At 34.1% G+C, this 12,841-nt stretch overlaps 1 protein-coding gene across 1 annotated transcript; it reads left to right on the forward strand.

The window, feature by feature from the left end:
- The first annotated feature begins 7,338 nt into the window (after window positions 1-7,338).
- Window positions 7,339-12,271, forward strand: LOC113227163 (prolyl 4-hydroxylase subunit alpha-2-like). The gene is made up of 8 exons (XM_026460041.1): window positions 7,339-7,463; window positions 7,652-7,830; window positions 7,905-7,968; window positions 8,311-8,464; window positions 8,539-8,760; window positions 11,255-11,380; window positions 11,724-11,889; window positions 12,075-12,271. Exons 1-8 carry the CDS (start codon window positions 7,339-7,341, stop codon window positions 12,269-12,271), a joined length of 1,233 nt encoding a protein of 410 aa, XP_026315826.1.
- The last annotated feature ends 570 nt before the right edge of the window (window positions 12,272-12,841 follow it).

Consider the following 12,841-nt stretch of genomic DNA (forward strand, 5'->3'; position numbering starts at 1 on the left):
TAGGTACCTACTAAAGTATCGTATAAGGTACCCTAACTTACTAAATTTTGAATATTCTCGTTTCCTATTACTCTGTTCCAACTTACTCCTCATTTAGGATGAGACCAGACAAGTGTTGACATTTTTTGAGTTATGAGTCGTGTCTATCCGTCTCGTAGTTAACGTTCGACTGAAATTCTGTTGGGATGACAAACAAATGTATCATTATTCAATTTCTTACAAAGCGACCTATCGACTTAGTGTAAACACGCCGTGAAGAAACCGCTCGACTTTAACCAAGCATCGACGCGCGAAGACGCGCGCCTTCGCGCGATTCCATGTTTACGTAACACAAATTTTTACGTTAATAATGGGAAAATAGAAATGAATATGCTACAGGCGAAAAACATGACGCGTCGCGACGTTTCGACTCTGCGCCAGTTTGAGTTGAGCCGAAGACGCGCTGCAGTCGCCCGTATTTATTGAGCATTTTGATAAGAGATAGTTTTAATTTTAGTTTAGTTTGTTAATTTCAATTAATTTTTGAAATAAAGCAACTACATGATATTCTAAGTGTAATCTCCAGTGGAGTATAGAAGCTTCTTACTTGCAACGCGATGTTTGCGCGCGCTTGAAACGATTCACTACAGAGCGCAAAATTTCGTCGCCGCAGTTCCAACTCTCCTACTTAAGCAAAAAAAAAAGTTATTGACCACTTTCGTTCGTAGAACTATTAACTTCTCTCCTGAAAAATTGTCATTTTGCGGATGTGGCCTTATTAACCAAACGTGCGATATCATGCAAATAATAGCATTTTCCGATACCAGTTCTAATAAAAAAAACTACCATTACTTTTTTCACAATTTTTCACAAAAAGAACTATGACAGTCCGTTTAGCTTTAAGTGGGGCCCAGCATATAGATACATATTAAGAAATAGGTACTTATTTGTTATGCAAGGCTGCAAAGTTGTTGTTTGACGCGCGTTGCTTGTTTTGAAATCTGAACAAGCGAAGGCTTCTAAGATAACATATAACTAGCATAACGCAAAACAACTTTGCTGCCGAATGAAACACAAGCTTACACTTCACAATAGCGATAATGGTAGATGAAAGAAAAACAGTTGAACTATAACAAATCAGTTTTTCATCACCGCTAGACTCAGACTCGCTCATGTTTTGTTTCTTTTCAATTTATAACAGTACAATCCAAAATACTGACGTGAATTATAAGAAACTTTGAATTTAGTTTTGGGTGAGTTCTAAATTTACACCACCTACGTCTTCGTCTTCTTTGTACCAGAGTCAAGAGCACGTCAAGCTTGACACTCAATGCTTAAATTTAACTCTATGCCGCTTGCAATAAGAACGGTCCAAAGTCCAAAGTGTCGAGCTTGATGTGCTCTTGACTGTTGTACTTATAATTTTACGTGATTAACGAAATTATTTCGACGCGTCTCACGCATACAGTGGTAAGTCATTTATTATGAAAAATTTTTTCATTTTTTTTGCGTATCGCACTTAATGACACGTTAAAAATTACTCAGTAAAACAAAAATTGAAAAAAGTTAGCCGTTTTCGAGTTTTTAAATGGCACATCGTCGTATGTTCAAACCGTTCCCGCGCTTACAGTCATAATTAGAAATACGATGTTATGCGACGAAGCACTCTGCGATCGCTCCACCAATCACGTGTCCCAACTCTAACGTTACGACGATTCGCCGACTGAAAATTTGTAGCGCGTATTCTTTATTAGAAATAATATTTTCAAACAATTTAGTGGTTTAAAGTACTAGTAGTTAATTACAATAATGATTAGTGACAGTTCACATTTCAAATGTAGGCTTAAAACATAATAATAGTTATGAATTGGAAAGACATAACCTTCGAAGTGCCGCCGGTAAGTATTTAAATTACAATCTATTTTCATGACAAACACATCTCTCAAGTGACCAAAATTCACACTGTTCTAATTTTAGATTTTCAAATATTTATTGGTCCAAATAATGATTATACTATAGTTTCTATATTATTCACATTTTTTTCATAATCCGCTGCATACAGTCGTAACCCAACAACATACGATATTTAACATATTTTTTGGTTGCTTAAATTGTTGAATGAACGTCGTAACTTGTTGTTACGACTATTATCTACGTTCAATAAATTAAATTTTCATTTGTAAACAATCGTTTATCAAGGATACGACTTTATGTACGGCTGTGCTTTTTTACGACCTTTGTGTATTTATTACTTTAATAAATACTAAATAATGTGAATGTTTTAATACAAAAAATCAAAGTTTCTCATCAGTAAAAAGCTTTTACATAAATATCTTAGATATTTACGTTTTTAATCTTTATTTATAGAGTCACCACTTCCCCTTGGTGTTGTAGAAACGTAGGAATGTGCAAATGTATATTAATTATCAATTATTCTTTTGCAACTAAGATAGATTTGGATTCTAATTTGGCAAAATTGAATATAACTTCACTCGTTATGTACAAAATTAAGTTGTCTAAATTCAACTTAGAGTCTGAAAACATCAAAGACACATTAGTAGTTAAAGATGTTCCACAAGTTCGTTGTAGTAGCCCTAAACGGACATGGACCCTGGTGAAAGAAGTTGCCGTTACTCATCTTCAGAAAAAGTCATTTACTACCGCTACGACTTGGAAACCCAAAGCACAATGACATTAGTTCTCGGCAAAATACAACTATAAACTTTGTAATTTAGACTTAAATTATAACTTAGATCAGTGATTCTGTTTCTTACCAAAATGATTTGATAGGTACATTTCATAATTTTTTATTTTAAAAATGGCAATGACTGATTGGTAAGCAACATTATAAATGTTAGTATAAGTTAAAAAAAATGAAAAGGGTATTTTTCTACTGGATTTAACTTTTAATATATAATAATTAATGTGATCTCATGTTTGTGATTTAGATTTAAATTATAACTCAGAACAGAGATTGTGTTTCTTACTAAAAATATCTGAAAGGTACACTTAATTTTATTATTTAAAAAAATTGCAATGACTAGTACGATAACAAAATTAGTATTAGTTTGGTTTAATAAAATCACATTAATTATTATAAATATAAGTTCAATCCAATAGCAAAAAAACTTTTTTTTTAAACTTATACCTACTAACATTTATAACGTTTTCGTTTTACTAATCCGTCATTGCAATTTTAAAAACAAAAAATCAAAGCGTAACTACCAAACCTTTTGGGTAAGAAATACAATCATACATCGAAGTTATAATTTGAGTGTAAATCAAACATTAGATTATATTAATTCTTATTAATTGTAAGTTTCTTTATGGTACTAAGTGTGGAAGGAACAAGTCGTGCGCCTGATGGTAAGGCACTGCAGCGCCCATCACCCTGACACATAAGTTCAAAAGTTCCATGTGCCTGTAATTTTATCAGCACCCTTACCCTTCAAAACCGGATCGCAGTAATGCTAACATTACTGCTTGGCGGCAGAAATAGGTAAGGTAGCTGTACTTCCTTGGACGAACTGTTTCACAAGAAGCTCTACTGCTACTAATTCCAATAGCAAAAACGACCTGTTTTTGAGAATCAGTACTAACATTTAAAATTTTCTTATTTTAGTACTAGTGCCAAAAAAACCAAAAGGTTGTTTCTGCTACCGGACTTAACTTTTAATTAATAATAATCAACGTGATCTCATATTTACAATTTAGATTTAAATTATAACTAATAACAGTGATTGTGTTTCTTTTTCAGTTAAACAACAAATGCTTTTCATTTCGAAACTTATTTTTATTCTCATAAAGATTATTTTTGGTTTCATAATAAATAATTCAATAATACGACCCCGTAATATGAGTCAAATGTAACGTCACAAAAAGAAGTATGTTTACATACGGCACCTTGTTTAAAATTACAATTCAAGTTTAAACCACGCATACAGTCGTATTCTTAAGTTACGACCTTTGCACGGGTAACAAAGGGTCGTAACTGATTTTCTCGTTTTTCTCCACAAATACGGCTTTCTAATTGATGTTAATTATTGCGAAATATACTACAGACACTTATACAACAAAATTCCAAACATCCATAACTGTAATATTTGTATGAAACGCATAAACCTAGATTAAAACTTTAAATGTCTGTTTCTCGAAATATTGCTTTTATGGGTTACGACTATTTAAATACGAATTTTTAGTTCTTCGACAAATTAAAATAATGTAATAAAACAAAATTAGTGTCATCGTTGTCAATTTAATGTCAATAATAATAAGAATAAATTATACCAACGGAATAATATTATCTACATAAATAATGTATGTCCGACACATCGCGAAGTTGAACGTATCATTATGTTTTATTTTAACGAAATAAAAATTTAGGTACTCCAAAGTCCATCAAGTTCGAATTTCAAAAACCTTTTCCACGCTACCGTGGAAAAAAAGCCTTTGCGCGCAGATTTGTAATGAGAAAGTAAGCCTTTCCGTGATAGTGATATGAACATTAAATTAAATTATATTATTTCAGAATCCTGGACATGTATACGGGTAACGGAAACTAGTCAAGTGCCACTATTTCCTCTAGATTCTTCAACGTTAACAATTTTTTAAGCGAATGACACAAAGGACCCGGACCACTTTAGTTTTGTTTTCAATTAGTTTTTATAAGTCAAAAACAAACCCTGTATATGTTCATCCACCCGTTCTTTTGTCCTCGTTACTATAACTAACGTAATCGACACAACACGAAATGAGATCTACAACCCCCTCTGATTGGTTTTTTAATATCTTATTTAGTTTCAATTTTATTGTTAAGCAAAATCAACGTATACCATGTACCTATAATAACGAATGAATTAATTAATTGAATTTAATAAATATAATTTAAGAATGTAAATCGAATTTAGAAAGCTGTAATGTTTGCAAATAAATAAACAAAATTTATGAAAATAGGTAAGTTCTTGATATTCTTAACAATAGTTTGATTATATTTATGTTCCTTTCTCTATATTGGCGAACACACAAACCCGATTTATAAAATTTCCTAAAGTTAGTCATTTCATGCTGATTCACTCACGTAATAGAACAATTAAATAGGAGCCGCAATGAATATAGCTATGGATAAGACTTCATTCTACTAGATACAGTTGGTTTTGGATCATTCATGCCTCATTCGCTTTCCAATTGTTGTTTTTTCCAAGGTGTGTTATAACAAATACTTTAGGCAAAAAATGCGTTCCTACTGGTAACCAAATCACAAAAACAATTTTTTTTTTCGAAATAACGTTTGTTCGAATTTTCATTACACCAACTACAGTCTACTTAAATAATTGCGATTTAAAGCGGCACTGCAACTGCTGTGGACAGGCGTGTCGCTTACCAGCAGGCGCACGATTTGTTCGTCCCGTTACTTAGTACTTATCATAAAAAAAGACCGTGCACCTGAGTCATCATCTCAGTTGTATATCGATACAGAGTCAATAGCAGGATTTTGTACATGTGGTATTTTGCTAAAAGTTAACTGTCGTTGCTTTTCACTGGTTAGGCATCGATCTACTTTTCAGCTGTCATTGCAATTTTTCGATGGGACGTTGATAGTGTAGTCTGGTAACCTATCGCAAACTCGAATTATAACGTAACCGTTGTGCTTTCAGGATATATTGGATGTTTATCGCAAAGACACGATTAGGTTCGGTTAGGTTAGAAAGAAGTTAGGTTTAAAAGAAAAAACATTTTCCTCTCAAAATTACTTTCGAGGTAATGGAAATTCGAGCAAACGTTATTTCTGGAAAATGTCATTTCGGACTACTGATAGGTACCAGGTACCCGTACCTGCTATGTACGCACATTCCTGTTCCAATAATTTCACCACTAAGTAGTAATTCACAAAACATCAACTCCATTGTCTTATGATCGGCGTAAAAAAACATTTGTGAAAAGAAAATTCTTAGCATTTACAGGACCACGTCACGATTGGCCATGCCTCCATAGACAATTATTCAGTCTGCGGTAGCATGGATTTAAAGATACACATATTTTGTATCTTAACGTTATCACGACTCGAATATAATGTAGTTTTTACTTTCGAAACTGAATTACAGTCATATGCGAAAGTTTACAAGACTGCTATCGATACTTTGGAGTTATATATCAAGAAAGAAACCATAAGATTAAAAGGAGTCAAGTTGTAAGTTTATTAACTTATATCGTAATTATTTACTTACTTACAGAAATAAAATAAAATCGTATTTATTTGACATGCAAAATACATTATAAAATATAAAAAATTAGCAAATATTAAATAATTCGTTCATAAATACAAAAAACTTTGGAAAATAATAATAATAATAATAGAAAAAACGTTAAAACAAATAAGCAAAAAAAGCATGTCATAAAGGTCCATGACCCAGCATTTGAGGACTATGCTAATTACATAGACCTCGCTGATATTCTGCCATGGCCTGTCATAAAATAGAACACCACATGACCACAATTAAAAAAAAACACATACTAACACAGTCAGACTAAATAAACTAAATAGACTAAATAAACTAAATTAAATTTGATACATACAACATTTATTGATATGAAAATAATCAAATTGAATAATAATAACAATAATAGTAAATTTAAATTGCACAATACCAATTAAATACAAACACACAGAACTATAACGATATAAGTTTATGTATAATTTCCAGAATTTCTGAACGTTTTATAACAGAACATGAGAGTATAACAAGAGGCAATTTAGATGACCCTACCAGCATTTTCAAATTAATAAAAGGGCTAACATCAGATGTGCATGCCTTAGAATATGCAACTAATGAACAAACAGGTAGAATATGGGTCTTAACAGTGCAACGCGGACTGTCCGTGAGCAGACGAGTGCACGAAGTGATGGACGGGTCGCATTGTTAAGAGCCTTAGAGGTTCTCAATACCCTCCAGGATTTAATTCGAGTTACTATTACATTTTCAGTATTAAATGCTCTAACCTTAAACAATGTTTGATTGATAGAGGATAATTTTGAAACTGGTATACTAAACTACATTTTCATAAGACCTTGTTGAAAATTTGAATTCATAATAGAATAGCAATGTTTAAATATTTGTCATTCCCATTTCCCAAGTACAGGCAAATGGAAGTCCCATTTGTCAGATTACAGGCAAATGGGACTTCCATTTGCCTGTAATTTCACCAGCATCCTTACCCTTCAAAATCGGAACGCAGTAAATCTGACATGTAAGGTGACTCGAATTATCTGTCCGGGAGTGTAAAAAATCTATTTACTTTATTATTTATTATTAATGTAGCGCTAATAATTTTAATTCAGAACGTGAATATGTATCCATGAATATGTCACTGAGCTACCCCACACAAGAAAACCTTAACAAAGCTGCGTTCGTTCTTGCAACAATACAGAATACTTATAAATTAAACTTGACAAAACTGGCGGACGGGGTGTTGAATGTTAGCTTCAAGTGAGTTACTGATTTTGGGTTATAAAAATGTTTAATGAAACAAGAAGTATTTATCGTCTAAGTTTTGTTTTCAGCCCTGATAATGAAAAATACATTCAATATACGTAAGTACAGGAACCGTACCTTGAACGTATAATCCGACTGTAGCAACATTTCGATTATACAGGACTATTCAAATTATGTTTTAGGACCCCTCTGAACGAACATGATTGTTTTGCGATAGGTGTAACTTTCGCCGAAGAAGAAAAGTATCATATAGCAGTTGTATGGTTACTGGAGGCTTTCAGAAGATTTAACAAAACGGATGGGGCAGATGAATTAGGAGCTAATATCTTAAATAATCTTGTCTATGCCTACAAAATGCTAAGTAATTATTGATTTTACGTCGATTGTGATAAAGATTACCGAATATAGGTTATAAATATCGATTTTTTTTTCCAGATAATATAAAAGAAGCGTCATTTTGGCTTCAACAACTCCTACATGCGGTGCCGGAACATCCTCAGTACGAAAAATTGTCTAGCTTATTGAAAAAATATCATGAAATTTTAAAGACAAAAAAAAAATATTCACACAAAACTGTAAGAAACTATAATATTTTTATGGGTCGTATTATGCCGTATAAAACATATAACAAATAAACGTGCCTTTTCCAGAACTCAGTTCAGAACGTCATGAAAATTAAAGAAATAATTAATAAATGCCTAGAGACAACAGAAGTCCTGTATCGAAAGGCATGTCGCGGTGAAACGAGAATCGTAAAAGAAGTTGCTAAAAGGTTTCAAGAATATATTAAGTAAACAGTATTTTAAGCACCACCTACTACAGCTAACTTGTTGATTTTCAGACTAAAGTGCAAGTACCTATCAGAAAACCATCCTTTCTTAAAACTAGCACCAGTGAAGTTAGAGGAACTTTATTTGGGGCCCGATGTGTACCTGTTCCACAATGTAATCAGTGACCGCGAAATAGAGGACATTAATTCGGTATCCAAAACACGAGTAAGTATATTGATGAAACAACTTGTAAGCTGGACTAAGGACGATGTGTACATAACATTTAAACGTGTTTGCAGTTTAAGCCATGCGCTTTGTTCAAAAAGAGAAAAAGTGCAGAATATCGGTTGCGACTCTGTGATTCCACGTTTTTAGAAGATGATATTGGATCTAAAACTTTGATAAAACTGTATCGTCGTGTGCATGATTTCACCGGAATGACTGTAAACTATTCAGAGGAGTTACACGTTGTCAAATACTCGGTAGGAGGATATTACGCTCCTCACACAGATTTTTGGCGTGTAAGTTTACATCTTAAATTATTATAAGGTCCTTATATATATATGTAAAATCCTTCCTTATATACATATATACCGGTCCTTATTTATATAAGTCCACATCCATTTAATATTCAGTTTAAAATTAAACAAAACTTTTAAACGACTTCAAAAAAAGGGAGGTGGTTTGCAATTCGATTGCATTTTTTTTTTGTATGTAAGTTACGCGATAACTAACGGCGATAATTTGTGAACCGATTTTGATGATTTTTTTCTTGTTGGAAAGAGGGTACCCCAATAGTGGTTACATTTGAATTTGAAGAAAATATTATACCTCTAAGAGTAGCAAACATGGGGGTGAATCCTGTTTCGCACACTTTATGGTTTTGTTTTTAATAAAAAGTTACAATTATAATATAGAGGTTTAAAGATTGTACAAATTAAATTAGTCGGTAACTTAGACGTCGTAAAGTTGTCTGCTTATAAGTATTCTCCAGGATATATAACGGAGAGTGTGCCATGGAAGGGCATGATTTAATTCCGCCTTCCCCCGTTCCATCATTATGTTGTAGATATTCCAAAGATTGGCACGAATTTGCTGCCTGCAGATTTGTTCCCCGAATGCTGCTATAACTTGGGCCAGAGTAAATAGGCATTATTTAAGTGTGCATGCTACATCGTCGACTTCATCGTCACTTTCCATCAAGTGAGATGAAGGTCAAATGCGCACTTAAATAGGAGAGAGGAGTATTATTTTTACGACATACATGTGATCAAGAGGGCTGGCGCTGCAACTGAGCTGGCGGAAAGAATAAAAAGTAATAAGTAGGGGAGAGCGGGGCTGAACATTCCGGTTTTCAAATAACTTGCAGTTTTATACTGAAAATGAAGGATTTGATTTTCAACATGTGGAAATGTTGAACAAATTTTTATCGCTTTTTGTAACAGTATAGTCACTTCTACTAACATCTCAATAGTCTTTTTCAAATTTTTGACAAATTTCGGAGCGGAACATTCAGCCCCGCTTTGGGGCGCGTTGTTCCGCTTTTGAGGCAAATTGTTCCGCCTACAGTATGACAGAATAACAAAGATTTTCTTAAATAAAACCACCTATTTTATAATTGTATGTATGTAATGTTTATATTATGCACAACTAACTTTAAAAAAAAACAAATACATTCTTATTCATCAGTAATATTATTCATCGCTCATTTCTTCATCTGAATCACAGTTGAGACACACATAAGTGATTCTATCATCTTGTCTAAATATTTGGCATTAGCCCGTTTGTAGTTTGGCATCCTTAAAACAAAGAAAAATGGTCATAAAAATTTTGAGTATGATTGCAGGTCATTGGGGGAAGTTGTTCCTAGGAACAACCAGGCCCTCGAGGGAGGAACTTATAGCTCCAAATTATGTTTTTATATGAAGACTGACATACCGGCAAAGTAATAGAATCAATGAAAAAATACTCAAACAATAAGATTCCTTACTAATGTCACTACAATTTAGAAAAGTTACGTATGAATCGGCCCATAATAAACAAAGAAAGACCAAATAAATTTAATAAATTTACTTACGTGATATTTTGACAGCTCCACGCGCATAGCCACACGTCGGCGTTCGTCGCCGTAGTAACTGAAATGGCTGCCGACAAGACACATCACCTGACGCTTTAACGACGCGTTTCACATGTATTGCTGCATACTTTCCTTGCAAAGTTATTGCTGTAAGAACAACTTACCCCGGGTACTACCAGCCCCGGTCTCCCCTACCAGGATCTCGGCTCCGACTGCCTATTTACAGCCTTTGGAGTCAAAACCCTTGACCCGTGGGGTCCCAGTGCCCTTTATCTGTACAATTATAATACAATTTTATCTAAAAAATTAATAGACTGTCTGGGAAACGCAAGGACCGGTAGCTACCTTGCTCAACGCATTAGCATAGACATACAATGGGGGAACGCTGCTGGGACCCAATTTTATTCATATAATTTAAAAGTCCTAGTTTTACTATCCTGTATTTAAGCTTTTATGAACTGTGATCAAAAGCACTTTTGACGTGACGTTTGATCACATTTGGCTTAATTATATCAAAGGGCACGAAATAGGTATGACGTTGCATACTTAGATGTATTGAAATCGAGTATTAAGATTTACTATTTTAGGAGCCGTAGAGCTCCTTGTGAGACATTTCGTCCAAGGAAGTACGCCACCTTACTTATTTCTGTGTGTAATGTGAGCATTACTGCGTTCCGATTTGGAATGGTAAGGGTGCTGGTGACATTACAGGCACGTGGGACTTGCTAACTTATGTCTCAGGGCGACGGGCGCTCTAAGATCTTTGCGATTAAAAGCTCTGAGTGGCACTGCAACTGTTATGGATAGGAGTGTTGCTTACCATCAGGCGCACGACTTGTTCGTCCCGTCACTCAGTATTATAAAAAAAAACTACCTATAGAATAGACTTTTTTGCGACTTTAAAAAAACAAAAGTATTTTAACTCTTATTAATTGCAGAAAACAACCTCGGAGTTAGGATACGAAATTCAAGGAAATCGGTTAGCAACTGTACTTTTTTACGTAAGTGTCGTGGAGAAGGTAATTTCTAATTTGATTAAAGATTACGTCAGTGTCGTGGAGAAGGTAATTTCTAATTTGATTAAAGACGCACTAAGTAACGTAATTTATGGGAATAACTTCTGCAATGTCTGTCCTGTTTATTACCCACCATTGCCTCCGTGGCCGAACGGTTACCATTCCGGACTGCCACGCAGAGGTCCCAGGTTCGATTCCCGGGCCGGGAGAAATATTTGTATGGCCTTCATTTATTTCTCTCGTGAATCTGTGTGTAATTTGTGGTTGTACAAGTGTGTGTCCATGGCATCCGCGACACAGGGTTTTCTCTAGCGCGGGGCTATGTTGAGTGTACGTGTTTCATTCATTCATTGTCTATTGTAATCTTAAGGTTATTTTAATATATTAACAGTTATCCAGTCCCGGTCAAGGAGGTGCAACAGTGTTTCCACATCTTGGTCTAAATGTGTACCCAGTTAAGGGAGCAGCCTTATTCTGGAAGAATTTGTATGCTTCAGGTGAAGGAGACCTAGATACGGTTCACGCTTCTTGTCCAGTGATTCGCGGGTCTAAGATGAGTTAGTATTTTGTTTTCTTTTTTAATACCTAAGCGAAAAAATTACATAAACGGTCAACTGAAAAATAAAGGCCCATTTCTTAAAAATCAATTTATTGAATGAGGACGTTTTTGCCTCACTTATCTTTAATTAATAATTATTTAAAAAAAAATTAAAAAAAACTATTTACTCTGTTGTTTTTGCAGTAATGACTCAGTGGATAAACAGCATCGGTCAAGAGCTGTCATTGCCGTGTAGTTTGAAAAAAGAGCAAGGATGGCGCGAAAACCTAAAATTGCCTATTTTAGAAAAAATAATGAATACTTCTAAACATGTACAAATAAAAAGAGACATGCAAAATTGTCGACGATATGATTCGAGAAAAGTTTTTAGTAGGTACTAAAGTATCGTGTACAGTCTGAAGGAAGATATAGATATACGTACCTATGCGTCCTACTTTGTTTTTGAGCGAAACCTAAACATTAAGGAATTCATTGTCATATAAATGAAAATGGAAATGGTTTTAACCACTCCATTTCACTATTTGTATATACAATAAGTAGACATTTATCTATTTTTTTTAACACCCGATTACGACCGTTGATTATAACAAAATGGTAGTCGCACTTGTAATATTATCTATGGTGGTGTTTAATATCATCGTTAAGTCCTAGTTTATTTAACTTTCGTTCATTGACTTACAATTATATGGACGTCGGGTCCGCGCTAAAAAGTGTCCGCACTTGTAAGGCGCTAAAATCGTATACAGAGCGCCAAACTCCGCTTTAGTCTTCATTTGTTCGACTGACAGCGCGATACTGCGATGACATTACAATTTAAATTTCGAATAGGTTGACTTGGGACATTTTTTTCGTGGTTTTTGTATTAGACCCGTCGTCCATTTATTTGTAAGTCAATGCTTTCGTTATTTAAATTTCGTTTACGAGAACCGAAAATAAACCTTATATAGCTG

Source organism: Hyposmocoma kahamanoa, unplaced genomic scaffold (genome assembly GCF_003589595.1).
Source record: "Hyposmocoma kahamanoa isolate Upper Pololo Valley unplaced genomic scaffold, ASM358959v1 202, whole genome shotgun sequence".
NCBI lineage: Eukaryota > Metazoa > Arthropoda > Insecta > Lepidoptera > Cosmopterigidae > Hyposmocoma > Hyposmocoma kahamanoa.

Excerpts from the sequence above, each read along its gene's own strand:
- LOC113227163 (XM_026460041.1), top strand. The coding sequence starts at position 7,339 with ATGTCACTGAGCTACCCCACACAAGAAAACCTTAACAAAGCTGCGTTC. Across the intron at positions 7,831-7,904 it reads CTATGCCTACAAAATGCTAA|ATAATATAAAAGAAGCGTCA; the intron begins GTAATTATTGAT and ends TTTTTTTTCCAG. Across the intron at positions 8,465-8,538 it reads ATTCGGTATCCAAAACACGA|TTTAAGCCATGCGCTTTGTT; the intron begins GTAAGTATATTG and ends ACGTGTTTGCAG.